Genomic DNA, 17312 nt, shown 5'->3' on the forward strand with positions numbered 1-17312 from the left:
ATTAATACATACATACATATATTTTATAAAAATGCCAGCTCAAACAAACATGTTTAGTCTAGTTTTAAAAACCTACAGCATCTCAGCTTCTCTCACATGAGTTGGTAGCTCTTTCCAAAGTTTAGGGCAGGGCTTCTCAAACTCAGACCTGGGGACCCCCTGTGGCTGCTGGTTTTCATTCCAAACGAGCTCTCAATTACTTAACTATACCCTTAATTGAACAGATAAGACCTTTTTACTTGTTTTCAGCTGTTGAACAATTGCATATTTCAAGTCAGCTATAACATTTGATAAGTGACTTGAACGCTGCAACTGTTTAAGAGCTGAAAACAAGTAAAAGTGGTCTAATTAAGCAAATAGTTAAGTAATTGAGAGCTCAGTTGGAATGAAAACCAACAGACACGGAGGGACACCAGGACCGAGTTTGAGAAGCCCTGGTTTAGGGGCTCTATAACAAAAAGCCCTTCCTCCCCATTTAACATACTTTATTTTAGGGATTACCAGCAATCCCATAATCAGGGATCTAAGGTTGCGATTGGGGGTGTATGGGGTAAGCAGTTCTAAATAGGTTGGTGCCAAGTTATTTAGGGCCTTATAAATTAATAACAGTATTTTAAAATCAACTCTAAAATTTACAGGAAGCCAATGCAAAGAAGCCAGTACTGGGGTGATATGTTCCCTTTTTCTGGTTTTAGTCAAGATTCTAGCAGCAGCATTCTGAACCAGTTACAAATGAAACAATAAACATTTTGGGATGCCAGAAAATAACGCATTGCAAATCAATTCTGGAGGATACAAAGGCATGTACTAGTCTTTCAGTGTCCGATGTAGAGATTATACTTCAGGAATTTAGATGAATAAACTAGTGGTATGGGGTGTTTGTGTTATATTGATTGAAATATTGCCCCTGAATTAGTTCAATATACAGCATAACCTAGCTGCTGCAGTATATCCTCTCAGCCACTGTGTGTATAACTGTACCATGTTAAGTCTCCTATCTATGCAACATTATCTATTTTATAATGCATAATGTTTTTTTTTTTCCCAAAGTTTTGGCAGGGCAACTTCTCGAACTCCATAGAATACACAATGTTTTAAAATTGCCTGAAAACAAATTACAGCAGTTTTCCATAAACATCAAAACTGTCCACGTCTCTTGAATTACCCACTATAACCCAATGAATGCACAGTCCATATGTGTTTTATTACAGTAAGAAGGACTGTATTTTATAGCCTGCCTAGGCTCCAATGTCAGCTTTTATCTAAATGGACCAGACTGTTGCTTCTCTAGAGTTGCAAAAGGGCCTTCACTTCACAAACAGTAAAACCCTGCCTTGTGGCTACATCGCTAAAAAGGTCACATTGTATTGTTCCTATTGAAGCCAATTATTTAGATCACCATCTAGAGTTCCAGAAATATCAGCCCTTTAAAAGCACCACATTATAAGCTATAGGACTAGCTTTACCGTGCTTTTACCACCATTTTCCACACTAAACATTTTTAAAGGCTAGTGGAAGGTGCATTGTATGTTTGTACTTAATTGAAATGCAGGAACATTCACCTCAAAATATACAGCAGTGCAGCACTTAATAACAAAGTGCTTTGGGGCAGTAAATTAGAACAGTTCACATGCAGCATAATGACAAAAAAAGTAAAACATTACTGTCAAGGGAAAATATTACACTGTTCAAGGAAGTGTTACCAGCAGAGTTAAATAAACTAGGGAACCTAGCTCAAATACCTTTGTGGTTTACATTTGTAATATATTTTTTACATAACCCTGTTGTGCAGTGTATTATATAATACGCTCTGTGTTGCAACAGAATGAAGGACATGCCCCTATGAAGGCCACATTGTGCTTGGTAACTTGGTAAATTGCTCAGTAACTATGTCAACACCTGAAGAAGTGACAGGATCTTATGCTTTACTGCTGACGGCCTAATCTTTGGTGCAGCTATGCTCTAAGGTCAGTCCACTATCAAAACATGATCCAAGACATTGGAATTCAGTTTGGTCAAGGGTTTTACCTAACTTCAGGGACACAGCTTAAAATTACATGACTGAGGACTGACTCGGCCAACACATTATGATCTTCAAATAGACCTACTGTAACACCAAGATAGTTGTAATGTTCTGTAGTTTTTTGTTCATTCATTGATTAATTGTACACAATGAAGTAAACTACTTGAATTAAATTAATGATTTTAATGTGAAAGTTTATGTTAAACAGTTGTAGCAACAAGTGAGGACATGCAAGTGCTTGTGTGTGTGTATATATATATATAATTACATCATTATAGAGTAGCCCAGTGTTTTGCTCCAGTGCAGCGCTCAATTGCTTAATTGAACTGTAGCAACAAACAAAGAACTTGAAAATAACAGGAAAATGCCCAGTTAATCACTTTGTTAGTTCAACTAGGGTTCAATTAAACAACTGAGCGCTGCGTTGGAGCAAAACCAGCAGACACAGTGTGCTGCCAGGAACAGGGTTGGGAAACACTGGAGTAGCCATCTACTCAACGTTGGTTAACTTCTACGAAGCAAAACTTTATACAGCAATTGGACAACTGGAAATAAAGAGTACAGCAGGGTCCTGCTGTTGAATGTTCAGCTCAAGCATGTATCAGAACGTGCCCTGTTCCTGTTTCAGTTGTAGTTGCACACTGCGTCTTTTGTAGTTTGTAGCTCTAGGAACAAGATACCTAGTTTGTACACAGTGAAACCTGGGAAACATGTGAGCTGCTTTAGAAAGGACTGTAAATACTCACTAAGGGACTGTCTGTTTGCATTTCAATGGGAGGGGGAGTAAAAGACCCTGCATGGGAGTAACTAATTAGGATGAAATTGACAACGTCAGTCTTGAGCAGTGAAGGGGAGACCATGTGAACACCTGAGGTCTTCATATTGTCGCGCAAAGTAGCATAAAAAATAATTACATTTGCAATTTACAAAAGCTCACAGTTAGAGAAGGGATGGGTCATTATTAATTGTATCAAACACTGCATTACAAGACCGGAAATAGGGCTAATTAACAAAACCAGTAAAAAAAAACAAACATTGGTTATAAAACAATTAAGCCCACTATGATAAATTTGCTTGGCCTTTTTTCAGTTACTACTGCTTTACTACTCTGTTGTTTTTTCAACAATGTTGTGTAGCAGTAAACATCTGAGATATGAGATCAGGCATAGACTATATGAATAGTCTAAAGACTATAGAGGTTATTTGTGACAGCTGGTTAAATATAACTTGTGTATCTTCCACTGTTGAGAGGGAGTATCCCCCGGCTGTTTTATACATTCCTTTATTGTGAAATGAAACTGAAAATGCTGTAATATATTTGCTGACAATAGTAGTTTATTTAAATGTAAAGGCACATTTACTTTGACACAAACGGCACAGGATACATATTAGTGGTCAAATGTTTTTTGCTTTTTTTTAATACAATAGCAGAAGGCAATACAGCTGAGAGACACTGGATTAAAACCATAGCTCTGTAACTGGGATTTGGGCCAGGCTGTATGCCTCCTCAGTACCATTCAGTTTTTAAACTGGGTAGATGGAGCAGGACCTACTAGGCCTGAAATGCCCACTGGCCTGAATATAAGCATGATAACACTCACTGAGTAAATAAGTGTATGGTGTATGGTGTTGCTGTAAGTATGTGTTATAAATAATTTAAGGACTAGTATCTGAGATTTATCAGAAGACAAAGGCAGGAGACAAGATCTTTTTCCCAACTTTGTCACGGTTTCACTTTCCAGATACCAGTAACAGCTGAGCGGTATCTAAGTTCTGGGGTTCTTTCCCAGCAACACAGTGGTAGTCCCTCCCTGTACAGGGCTAAGCTGTACTGGAAGAGGGACAGAGCGCATGTGGCGAGACTTGTCTCACTGACAGGGGGCCTGGCCTCCTCCCCCCACCCTCCACAACCAGCAGACTTTTCACACTCTCAACGCAGCTGCTTCACGTCACTCCCACATCAACAACACAGCTTTCTTGAAAATGACAGACATCCTTTGTTAAAAAGGACCACGTCAGCAACGGCAGGGAAACCAACACTGGAGGTTGCAGTTCACGTCTATCTAGGAAAAGGCTGGTTGTCTGACTGGAGAAAATGATTACTGCCAGGGCAAGACTGAGGTACCTTGGCCAGACAGTTAAGTGTGGTCTGTGGATTAACCCTTTAACCTCCAAGCATGTTTAACATTGTTGTTTGCCCAGAAGCAAGCTACAATAATAAAATAATATCAATCTGAAAATCTTCCACTTACAGTTCCAGAGGTATACAGGGTTAAAAGATCTCTGGGTGACTGTTGTCAATATAAAACTTTTCAAGACCCCCAATAAACAAAATAAACAGGCACTGCAATTAGTCTCGGTACTCTACAAACATTTTGCAGTTGAACATTTCTGATGTGCAGGTTTGTCAAAGAGTTTGATTTTGTACCCCACTTCTCCTGGCTCAAGGATGTGCACTGCTGCAGCTGCACAGCTCAACAACTCTGGGCTGGTGGAGTAGAGGAAGATTGTTCAGTTCTATGAAGAGTTTCACTCCAGCAACAACATGCACAATCGTTGACAAGCTTTAAATGCGCATCAGGAATGAAATCTTCTCCTACACAGTGATTGGGAGGCATGTGCAACTGTCACTAGACCTAAACGTCAAGCATGGACAACTTTAAGGGCTGGATTCTTTATTGGATTTTGATTATTTTCTTTGAAAATAAACATTAAAACAAAGTGTGTTCATATCCTGTAAAAGCTGACATTCATTGTTACTGAACTGAACTACAATCAGCATTCTCAGATTTCTAGACCATTCCCCCCCAGCTTTTCTAAACCATCTGTGAGCAGCTGTACAGCTGTCACTGAACCTGCTCACCTAATTAACTTAGGACACATGAAACAAAATCATAAAATGCAGTATCCAAGAAGATAGTACTCCACAGTCAGAACCATATTGTCCAAATGGAGAAAGTTTGGGACAGTAGTGCATCTTCCCAGGAGTGGCTGTCCTGCCAAAATCTCTCCAACGACAAGGTGTGAAATCGTCCAGGAAGTCACAAAGAACACTAGAACAACATCCAGGGATCTGCAGGCCTCTCTGACCTTGGCTAAGATCAGTGTTCTTGACTCTACCATCAGAAAGACACTGGGCAAAAATGAGATTCATGGCAAGGTAGCAAGGCGGAAACCACTGCTCACTAAGAAGAACATGAATGCTCGTCTCAAGTTTGCTAAAAAGCACCTGGATAATCCTCAAGAGTTCTGGAACAATGTTCTATGGACAGATGAGTCAAAAGTGGAAGTTTTTTTTGGCCAACATGGGCCCCGTTATGTCTGGCAAAAACCAAACGCTGCATTCCACAGTAAGAAACTCATACCAACAGTCAAACGTGGTGGTGGTAGTGTCATGATTTGGGGATGCTTTGCTGCATCAGAACCTGAACGCCTTGCCACCGTTGAATGAACCACAAATTTTGCTCTGTATCAGAGAATTCTACAGGAGAATGTCAGGCCACCTGTCTGTGAGCTGAAGCTGAAGCGCAGCTGGGTCATGCAGCAAGACAATGATCCGAAACACACAAGCAAGTCTACATCAGAATGGTTGAAGAACAATAAATTTAAAGTGTTGGAATGGCCTACTCAAAATCCAGACCTAAACCCCATTGAGATGTGACCGGACCTGAAATGAGCAGTTTATGCTCGAAAACCCACAAATGTCACTGAGTTGAAGCAGTTCTGCATGGAGAAGTGGGCCAAAATTCCTCCATGGCGCTGTACGAGGCTGATCAATAATTACAGGAAGTGTTTGGTTGCAGTTATTGCTGCTAAAGATGGTGTAACTATTTCTTGAGTCTAAGGAGGCAATTACTTTTTCACACGGGGGCATTGGGTGTTGCATAACTTTCTTTAATAAATAAATGAAGTATCAAAATTTTGTGCTATTTATTCATTCAGGGTCCCTTTTAACATATATTAGATTTTGGTTGAAGATCTGATAACATTCAGTGTCAGAAATAAGCAAAAATGCAGAAAATCATGCAGGGGTAAACACTTTCACTGCACTGTATGTGTAAAAAACCTTCCATGACGTTTATGAGAAACTAACTAATTACTACAACCCGGATCAACGCAAAAAGAAACCACGTTTTTTTTTCAACCAGCTCATATCTTTCTGATGGCAGTGAGGATATTCAACCCACAACAAGTGTGTAGTTTGGATCTGGAAGCCCTCCCATTATATTCTATTCCAGGATTTTTTGCTGACTGTAAATCAGAAATGGACAAATACCTACCATATGCAAAGTAAACGGCAGAATGACTATGAATGAATTTTGGATTAAAGCTGGATAATTATTTTCCAATTTCACATGAAACACTAGAACATATTTATCAGGTTTTATCAATTCTGTAGATGCTGAAAAGTGTTTCGTCTTATGGCCAAGGTTTTACAGAACAACGTCAATCTATGAAAGAAGGCAGGTTTAACCAACTGACGATGCTTAAGTTTAACAGCAACATTTAATGCATGGGACATTTTCTTTCATGAAACTAAGTGACACAATGTGCTTCTGACGAACAACCTTGCATTAATATATGTTACAGCACTGATGTTATGATTTCAGTATTTTATATAAATTGTTCATACTAATCAACTAAAACATTTAAATTATTTATTTACACATTCTAAGAAATAATACTCAATAAGACACATTGGTAATAAAGGGATGCATGACTAAATAAATGTCCGTGGCTGCTGCTGCCGCCTAATCAACGTGCCAATGCACGTTAATAGAATGACTAGCTGAGGTGATTAAAGGAATCAGGCGATCAATTTGTGGTTTAATTAAGCAGACTACACGACCACCTTGTGGTGGGAGGAATGAAGTGCAGCCTAAGAAAGTAGGTCGCATAAAATACAGGGCCCTAGCTATAAGCCCCATGGTCAAGCCCTGTCTAAGCAGAGGCTGCCCAAATGGATAGCAGACAGAGTCAGGACTGCCTATTTGCTGGCCAACTTGCTCCATGCTCATTCTGGGGGGAATTCAACCTTGGTTTCTTTAGATGCACAGGTTTATGTTTCATGATTTCAGCTCTTAGCTCTTTGGTACAAAAGTCAGGCCAAGTAGCTGGATCATAAAAATCAGATAAAGGTGCCTGACTGGGAACCAGGTTTACAGTACATGATTCAGTACCTTGTACTTGCTGTTGTTGTATATTTCCAATTCAATGGATATGATTCATGTATTTCCTCTGGCTCAACTTGTTTATTTTTCGTGCGAGGAGGTTGGCAGTTCTGCTGCCACACTATACTTCCATCTGCTGTTGTCAACTCACTTTTACTGTCTTTTTTTTTTTTTTTTTTTTTTTTAGCATTTTTTGCTGCTTTTTGGGAAATTTCTAGCTGTCTTTTCTGCTCTTTTCACTTTGAACAACCCGACTTGTGTTTTGATGGCATATCTGATATAACGTACATTAAGATAATTGGTATGGGCAAAACGATTATAGAATATCTTTGGTATGGGCCCCAGCAGATGCTGGGCCCTCTTGGCTTCACCTTGTAGCATTCCAATCGTTCTGCAATCTTGCCCTTGTGATTGCTTTGGTACACTCAGCCATACGGTAATGGTTACATTTCGTACTTGAAAGGAAACGTATGGAGCTTCTTAATTCTGTACACCTGATCCTATTATATCATCAGATCAGTTTGGAAAACATTATTATCATAACCCTGGTTCCCTGAAATTGAAATGTAACTTTCAAAGTCGCTGTGTCCTTGATGGTAACAGACTGGAAACACAAATTACACTGAAATCTGTGAGCTCAGTCTTTTTGTGACCTCGGGGGTGGGCCATGATTGCATCACAGGCTTGTTGAGCAGCTTTGGTATATCAATATTCAGGTTTCAGGTCTTTAAGAGGTAAATACACATACACTAATGTTTACATATCTATTTCAGGGAACCAGGGTTATGATAATAACCTAATGTTTTCCTAACTGTTCTGATAATATAACAGGACTGGGTATACAGAATTATCACTCCTATCACAAAGGCCCCTATGGCTCACATAGTACAAGGGTGATAGAAAGGGGACTTCAGAATGTTCAGGAGGAAGATTCCGAATGTAACTGTTGGGCACCACTGGGCATTCAGTCGTTCTGTATTTATACACAACCACCAGTATATTTAAAAAAAAAAAAAAAAAAAAAAAAAAAAAAAAAAAAAAAAACTAAATGTAAAACAAATTCCATAAACGAGCATACCCAAGAGTGAGACTAGTTACTAAGTAATTTTGCATTGTTGAAAATTGAGACATGGCTCTGATGGCTTTAAGTACTCAGTTAGCAGAATTGTAAATGTTTCCCCAATACCTCATTCAAATGGATCATTTCTTTTGCATTCTTTTTTTTTTTTTTGTCCAGAAAGGGCAGTAAGAGTAACTGCTTTTGCCAGCAATGGCATGGATCGTGACATATTTCTCAGCCATATCAGATATACAACAAAACAAGTTACAAAAGATGAAGTTTATTGAGAGAGCAGCATGTATAAATCATGGCTACTGTAACCATTTGCATAAGCAGATTACAAAGATACTAGGTGTAAGCACCTAGATTTCAAAATAAACTGCTACATACTTTCAGGTTTTTGTACACTTTAAAAAATAATAACTTACTTTTTTTTTTTTTAACCAAAGAATTATATAAAAAAAAAAAAAAAGAGGCCTTTGCATTTCATATGATATTGTAAATCTGCCAAAATTCCTTCATAAAACAGGCACTTAAGTCTTTAGCATAATGACCTTTTCTTGCACCACTTTATTTAAGTCTGGCTATTAAAATATATTTAAGATGTATTAATACAATGCCTAAAACATATAAAATGATAAAAAAAAGAAGCAAACAGTACCATTGTTGAAAATAAAAAAAAATAAAAATACAAAAAAAGAACCTTCTGAATAAATAAACAGGTTCCTGGATATCCTTCTAAAATATAAAAATGCAGTATTGGTTAGAGCATGGTTTCTTCAACATGTACACATCACCAGGTGGGTATGACACCTTAGCCATCTCCCTTCCTTAGTTACAATGAACAGCACTAGCCTTCGCAACCTTAACACAAATAAAAACAATACAAATCAAACAGTAAACTGTAATGTTATTTCACCATTGAAATGAATGTATCCGATGAGTGTTGGCTTTAATGAATGATGCTACTTTATCCTTATTATGAAATTGTTCACAAAGGTAATATACAAGAGGATTCCTCAAGCAGAATCCGGTTTCTCATAGGCTTTGCATGTGTGATAATGTAGCTGAAGTTTTACTAAGATACAGTCTTTGTTTTTATTGTTGTGCATGTATTAAAACCTACCTGAATAACCCAATGAGCTGTGTATACTTTTAAATACACAGAAACGCTACTTACCAACATAAATTGTTTTTACATCATGATAACAAAAAAGGTCAGGATACATGGCTACAGTTCCAATTATAAAGCAGCCCTTTAAAAATCAGATTCTGCCTTAATTTCAAGGCCTGCCTCCGTACTGATCAAAAAATTAATTGTGCTTAGTCGTAGTATCCGAGTAAAAACTACAATAGGTTTTTTTTTCTTTTTGCGTATCTAAAAGAACAGAAGAAAAAAACAACAAACTACAAAAATGGAGTCCACTAACAGCACAGTGCTGTAAAACTCCAGCATCAGATTTCTCACGGTGGTAGTTTTAAAGTACGCTCTTCTGCTTGTTTGGCGCTTGCTGTTAAGCACAGTCCTTGTGGATGAATTGCGGTGATGCAGCCCCGAGGGGTTTATTTGCAGAGGTAGTTCCCAGAGTCATGCCCATCGAGGAGTTGAGTGCAGCAGTGTAGGAATGTACTCTCAATGCACAGTTTTTAAAAGGCCTTTCAAAATGCATGGCTTTTCCAGCTTGATGGACCTTAAGGCATGCACCACCCAACCTCCTTAGTAATCTTTTTAGATTTGAAATTCCGTTGACATGAGGATCTGTAACAAAACGATTCAATTTTTAACACTTTCATTCTGTAGCTGCTTGTGTGTGTGTGTGTGTGTGTGTGTTTTTTATTTCCAATGCCCAATGTCCAGATGTCCCATCTCCTGCCCTGGTGGTCTCCTGGTTTCAGGCTTTGCTGTCCGCGGGGATCTCTCCGAGCGCGTTGGCGAGTTCGCTGAAGGAGGGGCGATCTTTGGGGCTGGGGGCCCAACAGCGCACCATCAGCTTGTAGAGTTTGGAAGGACAGCCCTCGGGGGCTGGGAGCTTCATTTTACCACCTTGTAATCCTGAGGATGAAAAGGAACTTATTAGTGGGGAGTTTGAGTACTCAAAGCAAAATTCATTGTTCGAGCACTTCATTTATTACCCGAGTACTCAAAATGTCACACATGAAGATAAGTTAAATACATTACAAAACTATGCATGCACTGGGGTGGATTGACACTGGGATGGGTTTTATCCTTCGTTGATCTAGCGTTTCAGTGGCACACGCTGTGTGTGTGTGTGTGTGTGTATATATATATATATATATATATATATATATATATATATATATATATATATATATATATATTATATTATTTTATTTCAAATCCGCAACGGCTCACTGTATATAAAAACACAGGTTACTATTAGGCTTGTAATGATAATCAAATTATCGATTGGGACCCCATGATAACAAAATCAATAATATTTTAATAATAATCAAATATTCTACGAAATTAAAAACGTGTCTTGTATATATTACTGTCAAGAATGTAAATTGTGTTGTTTCTTCTAAAAGTTACTGTGAATATGCGTCTGTGAACAAATACAGGATGATGATGCAGAGATCAAGAGTAACCTGCGTTTGTTAATGTATTTTATACATATTTTTGTTTTAAATCAGTCCCAACTGTAGCTGTCTGTCTTGAATGAAACCAATATTGAACATTACTAGGTTGTCAAGTGCCACTGTTTCAGAAAGTTTAAATTAAATTAATTTTATTTTTTACCTTTTTTGTTTTGAAGCAATGCACTATCCACAACCTTTTTCATTTTTGATTGCTGTCTCAGTCTAAATGCCGCTGGACTCGACTCGACTTAAATAACTCAACTTGTGTGATCCAATGAAACATTGCAGGTTGTACAAAATAGTTTGCCACCAGTAGAATGCTTAATGTATTGTACATGATCCGCTGCAGTAATTATTGTTGATTTTTATTTAATTCTTTTTTTCATTTTGGAAACTCGCAAAATGTTCACTCACTTAACAATATCAGTTGAGATCTCGTAGGACACTAAACCCCTATACCCAGTGAGGATAGCCGGGAGTGGTTATTGGCTTCTGTTGTGTCAATCAATAAATCCTGTGCAGTTTTCTTTTTGAAACTGAAACAAGCTTATAATCACATCAGAAACCTGGACCGATACACAACTTAATTGGATTTAAGTGCAGGGTGAAAGTACACAAAGTAGACAATTTCCATTGCAGGAAAGGGTAGGCTACCTCAAAGTACTGTTTGGAAAATGACAATGTAATTGTAATTGCAAATCTAAGTGGCTATGCAAAGTCATGCAAAGTTTTGATTAAAATGACAGCAAAAAGTGAAATGCATCTCTGCAACCACTCACTCTGGAAGGGACTGCTGCTTTCATTAACAGAAGCTGGGCCACGTAATTCATAAATTGTAACCAACAGCAAATAAAAAAAAAAAAGAGAAATTGAATTATTTCCATGTGAATAGGCCATAATGTTAATGTAGTTTTCACACCTTATTTTTCCATTTGGACAGTGGGGTTGACTTTTTTTCTTCTTAATTTACTATTATGTTTACATAGAAATGTCAGATTTTACACAAAACAAGGCAAAGGCTAGTGATTGGAGAGTACTATATTTAAATGCCAGTGTATTTATCAAACGTGTCTTAAAACATCGGGATTTCTTTCAATGAGTTTTGTATACTATTCTCTATAAAAAGAGGACTTATTGTTCCTTTAAACTGTTACTGAGGGAAGTTTTATTTGTGCTTGTGTATTCTTTTTTTTTTTTAACTCAGTAATGATCAATAATCGTTGTTTTGCACGATAATTGACGTCAACGCCAGGGTTCGATTTACAACACTAGTTACTATAAAGCAGACCTAGCTTTAACCTGCCATTACATTTTTTTCCCTTGACTATTTTGTTTCCACATTGACTTGGAATTGTTGTTTGCCTGAATTTTGTACCGAGCAGACTGGAATGTAAAGATACTTGAGTACTCGAGAAATATATTTCTCAAAAATTCCACCCCTAGAACTTATTCCATTACACCTGACATTAACATTTTATCAAACATTACAAAGTGAAGGGGCTCGAATCCAGGCTCATTGCCGACCGTGACTGGGGGGTTCCTAGGGGGAGGCGCACAATTGGCCGAGCGCCGCCCGATAGGGAGGGATTAGGTTGGCAGGGCAATCAGAGACCCGTGGCTGACAGGGCGCCTGCGGGTCTGCAGTGGAGCCATTCAGATCTGTGTTGTCCTCTGGGACTATAGGTCTGGAGGCTTTGCTCTGGATCCGCAGTGCAAAAAATGACAGATTCGCAGGAACACGTTTCAGAGGACGCGCGTTTCAGCCTCAGCCTCCGAGTCGCCGGGGGTTGCAGCGGTGAACCGGGAGAAAAAAAAAATTGGGTATTACAAACTGGAGAGAAAACCACGGTAAAAACCATTGGAGACGACAAAAAAAAACCCCCCAAAAAACCAAAACACATTGCAAAGTGTAGTACCATAACTTGAATGCTAGCTAACAGCCATCAAAATATACCATTGGCTATTCTTGAAAAAGCTCGAAATATATTATAATCATATATTGTAGTGCATCTATGTTGAGATATTTCATGTATTATGTACTTTCCACTGTATTTAGTGTACTATTTCATGTATTACGCTACTATCATGTATTATGCACTTTCCACTGTATTCAGTGTACTATATTATGCTACTATCATGTATTATGCATTTCTCTATTTGAAGTATTATGGATTATCTTGTATTTACTGCATCTTGTAAAGCGCTTTGTGATAGTGTTCCATTATGAAAGGCGCTACATAAAATAAAGATTGATTGATTTGGTTAAACCGTCTCAAGTTTCAGGTTTCAACTTTTTTTTAAGCTATTTGCTGCCACCACTTGCAATCAGGAGATATTGCGGTTCTAATGGCTATAATTTTTACAATGACTAAACCATCAGATTGAAACGTGTCATGTGGTCACTCTCTTATTTACAGGGCTGATTTGCGACAGTGGTGTCCATTTCAAATGTACTGGCAAGTAATGCCAATTTATTTCAAAATCCTGGGGGATTCCTGGTTTCTCGACGATCACGACAGCAAAGCTTCTCTTAAACAGAATAAACCACCATTTAAAATTAACTTAATATGAAATGTGGAACCTCTTTTGGGTGGCAGTGGTACTGTAGTACATCTCACCAAGAAAAAGCACTATGCAGCAGCACTGTCCAGTGTATGTAACGTAGCACATGAATAGAAATATCACTCCCTTAACGTAGTAGTTTGATCCATTTTGTTGTTTTACTACAAGTTTAATAAGACACACTTGAGCTTGTTACTTATACACTGTGGCCACTCAAGCCTGTAGTAAAACCTGGAACGGGCAAAACTGCTATGCAATAGTCGTCTTTATTTATTTCCATCCCTGTAGCGATTTTAAAAGCAGCGACTGCATACCTGCCAGCACCTCATCGTCAGTGAGTTTGATGTAGGGTTGCTCTCCATGAGTGAACACCTCCCACATCAAAACCCCGAAAGACCAGACGTCTGATTTGGTGGAGAAATCATCTTCAAATATCGACTCGGCTGGCAGCCAGCGCAGTGGGATCCATGCCTGGCGGAAATGATAGTACTCGCTGCAGGGAGACCAAGACAGAATCAAAAGCATTAGGAGTAGGAATGCATTGACTCAAATGATTTTCATTGTGTGGAATAATAATATTGGCCAAGTTAGTAATGGGTATGAGTTCACAGTTTTCATTTCTGTGTTATTTTGCAAGCATGCCTGACATGTACAGTTGATTATTCTGCCGAATCAGACAGCCAATATAGATATGACGCACATAACATTTACCATCTTTCCAACATCTAGATAACTGCATTAATGCTCAGATGAAGCTACAAGCTATTTGAAGGAACCTCAAAAAAATCCACCAATGAATAGATTTGAACAGGAGAAATTGTTACGTTATTATCATAACCCTGGTTCTCTGAAATAGAAATGCAACCATTACCAAATGGATATTACCCTCCTAAAGAGCTTGCGTTGCAGTCATTGGCACAAAATGACAGCGCTCACAGACCTCAGCGTCATTTTTCCTTCAAGTCTGCTGTAATCATGGATTCAGCGACCTTGAAGGTTAATGGTTACATTTCTACTTCAGTATGAAACATAACAATTACTGAATGGGTCAGTATACCCAAGCCATTGCAAGGGCAAGATTGCTGCACAAACGGAATGCTACAAGACTAAGCCAAGGCTGCCTTGTGTGTTACCATTCTGGACCCCAGTAACAAGTAGCTAGGACTAAAAAACTGAGGGAGAAACTCAACTCTATGCCTCTGCTGTAAGGTTCGACTGAGACGCCACCCTTAACACTCTAGTTCCGAAACCAGCGTTTTAACCCTTTGCGGTCCTCTGTTGGACCAAGTCCGACATTACAATTTTTCCTTTCCAGTCCGATGTCGGACCCTGTCCAACATCATCAAAAAGCACAGGACTCTAGTCATTTTTTTTCTCCGGTAAAAGCCGAGAAAACCTTTGAAACGGTCTAGTAAGACGGATAGGAGCCGAAAAAAAAAAGGGCAGATCTGATCAATACACAGGGGCCCTGCACCACAGATCTAACACTGACATAAAAAAAAAAAAAAACACATGATAGCTGCTTCCGCATCCAGATAAATGATAAATACAGCGAACAAGGGGTAGGGCTCAGCTGGAGTTGCAGTACTGAGTGTCCTGATGATATGCAGGGCCTTTTACTGGAAAGGAGGTGGATGGAAAGCCTTCAATTCCAGACTGGTTGACCACAGCAACGTCTTGCGGGTCTGTGACTGATGTAGTTACGCCCCAAAAGGGAGAGGAACAGTGTTTAAATTGCAGAGAAAAACCATTCTGAACGGTAGTAAGTACCCAGATGTCCATACTGCACTGATGCCAATACTCCAGACGGCTCCCTGAGAAGGGGTCCTGGGCCTGTGGCAGCAAACCCCTTGGGCTGCTGCTCAGCCTGTGGCTTGGCCTGTGGCTTCTGTCTCTCTGCAGGGCGGAGGAACCTATTAAAGCCTCCGCAGTGAGAAGCCACGGGCTGGTCCTGAATATTAGCCCTGGCAGTGGGTGCAGCCGGCTGTGCCAGTCTTTGAGGCTGCTGGAGCCTAGGGCACCTGGACCAAGGTGAAATTGCAGGTGCCCTCTTGATCAGCGGTAGAAGCTTAACTGCAGAGTATGTGCTGTCAGACTCCACGACCTCAGACTCAAACTGTTCACCAACATCCTCAAAGTCGGAGATGGACAGTGTGTCCTGTTGTGACCAAATAGCATTCATAGCCCCTGGGACCCCAAAGGGACAGGCAGCGTTGAATATTCCCACAGTAATTCCTCGAGAACAGTTACTTGGTGGGAAAAAGCTGTCCACAGCTCTTCCGTTTGCTCCGAGTCTGCCAATCACTTGGAACAGCATCCCTTCTTCCTCAGGTGAGGAGAAGGAGAAGCAGAGATGGAAGAGGAAGACTGTGAGGACGGTTTTCTGATTGGGCTACTTTCCAGGTTGCGTCGTCCATTTTAACAAGAGGGTGATGAGGAAGAGCACTGAGCAGGAGTAAGGGACACAGAGCGCTCTGTAGAGTGGAGGGATAAACGTTTCTCAAGCGTGCACTTGGAGAAAGGTGCACAAAACTGGTACCGGACCTGTGACCTGAGCACCAGTCGGTAGTGGGCTCTGTAGGATCGGGTTGATACCAGTTGGGTTTGGTACCAGTTTGGTGACTTTAGCACTGGGTCGGTCCCGGTGCAGTGACTTTAGCAGTGTTGGTACAAGGACGGCGCCGGTAAGGTAACCTCGTCCCGGTTCGGTACGTTATTGGGTCAGAAACTGAGCGGGTTGGTGATGTACAGGGATGTTCACCCAACCCAATGGCAAAACCACAAAGTTACTACCACACACGAGACTGAGGGAAGCCTGGTTGTTAGAATGGTACTAACAGCCTTTGCAATGGTTATGCTAAAAGCTGTCACCAAAATAGCAAGATACCGTAGCTGAGCTTGCAAGCAACTGCAACCGAAGCGAACATCTTGGTCCAGCGCTGCAAAGTGTGCGTAGTCTCTGTGTAAAACCCAACCCCCCCCCCCCCCCCAACCCCCACAAAAATGACAACACATGAGATTTTTCTCTCCACAGAAAACAACAATAAAACACTTAAAGCAATAATATCAAAACATCTTGTATTTTATCTAAAAGCCAAAACGAGAAAAAAAATAACTCCAGTCAGAGCTATGCAGTCGGGGGAGAGCACAAAGTCAGCCGACTTATGTTGCTGGATCCTTGGGAAGGAGCGACACAAGCCACTGGCTTCACGCAGGGCACAGGGCCACAGCGGGACATAAGCAACAGGCTGTAGTACACAATATACGCGTAATTAGTATAACAATTACGCGTTAATGTAATATTCATACATGTTTGTAAAACACTAAACAGTCAAAGGCAAGAAATACTTATCTAATCCATGCTCTCCAATCAGGGTCAGTCTTGAAAGGAAAAATGACACAGATCAGTGAGCACAGTTCTTTTGTGCCCTCGGGGGTGGGCCATGACTGCGTCACAGGCTCGCAGAGCAGCTTTGGTAGACAATACTCAGGTTTTGGGATAAAAAGGATAAATTTGAAAGGGAACCACTGGGATCTGCTAGTTTTTCCATACCTATTGTAGACATCCTTGCTAAGGCCGAGAGCAGACACCTTGACCTGCCTCTGGGCGCTGATGAGACAGTTGCGAGCCGCCAGGTCCTTGTGCACAAAGCGATGGTTCGAAAGGTGCTCCATCCCCATTGCCACCTGTCCGCAGATTGAAACCTTAAAATAAAATATATACATATTTTAAAATGCATACTTAAAAAAAGATTATTATGTACATAGTGGTTTGCAGAAGTATTCGCCCCCTACCAATAATGTCACATTTTGTTGAATTACAAATAATGTGTGCACAGTTTTTCAAATAAACTTTTTTCATTCAAAGCTGTAGTGGTTAAACTGAACACTTATA

The 17312-nt window shown here is 39.8% G+C and overlaps 1 protein-coding gene across 1 annotated transcript in view; it reads right to left on the minus strand.

The window, feature by feature from the left end:
• Window positions 1–8298: 8298 nt before the first annotated feature.
• The window catches only part of LOC121315694 (inactive tyrosine-protein kinase 7-like), a 94308-nt gene continuing 85294 nt past the window's right edge, over window positions 8299–17312 (minus strand). Inside the window, exons 18-20 of the mRNA XM_041250013.1 lie at window positions 16971–17122; window positions 13732–13910; window positions 8299–10307 (exon numbers count right to left, since the gene is read on the minus strand). Of these exons, the coding sequence (XP_041105947.1) occupies window positions 10147–10307; window positions 13732–13910; window positions 16971–17122 (492 nt within the window). The 3' untranslated portion in view covers window positions 8299–10146. The remainder of the gene's footprint in view (window positions 10308–13731; window positions 13911–16970; window positions 17123–17312) is intronic.

The sequence above is a fragment of the Polyodon spathula genome, chromosome 5 (genome assembly GCF_017654505.1).
Source record: "Polyodon spathula isolate WHYD16114869_AA chromosome 5, ASM1765450v1, whole genome shotgun sequence".
Lineage (NCBI taxonomy): Eukaryota > Metazoa > Chordata > Actinopteri > Acipenseriformes > Polyodontidae > Polyodon > Polyodon spathula.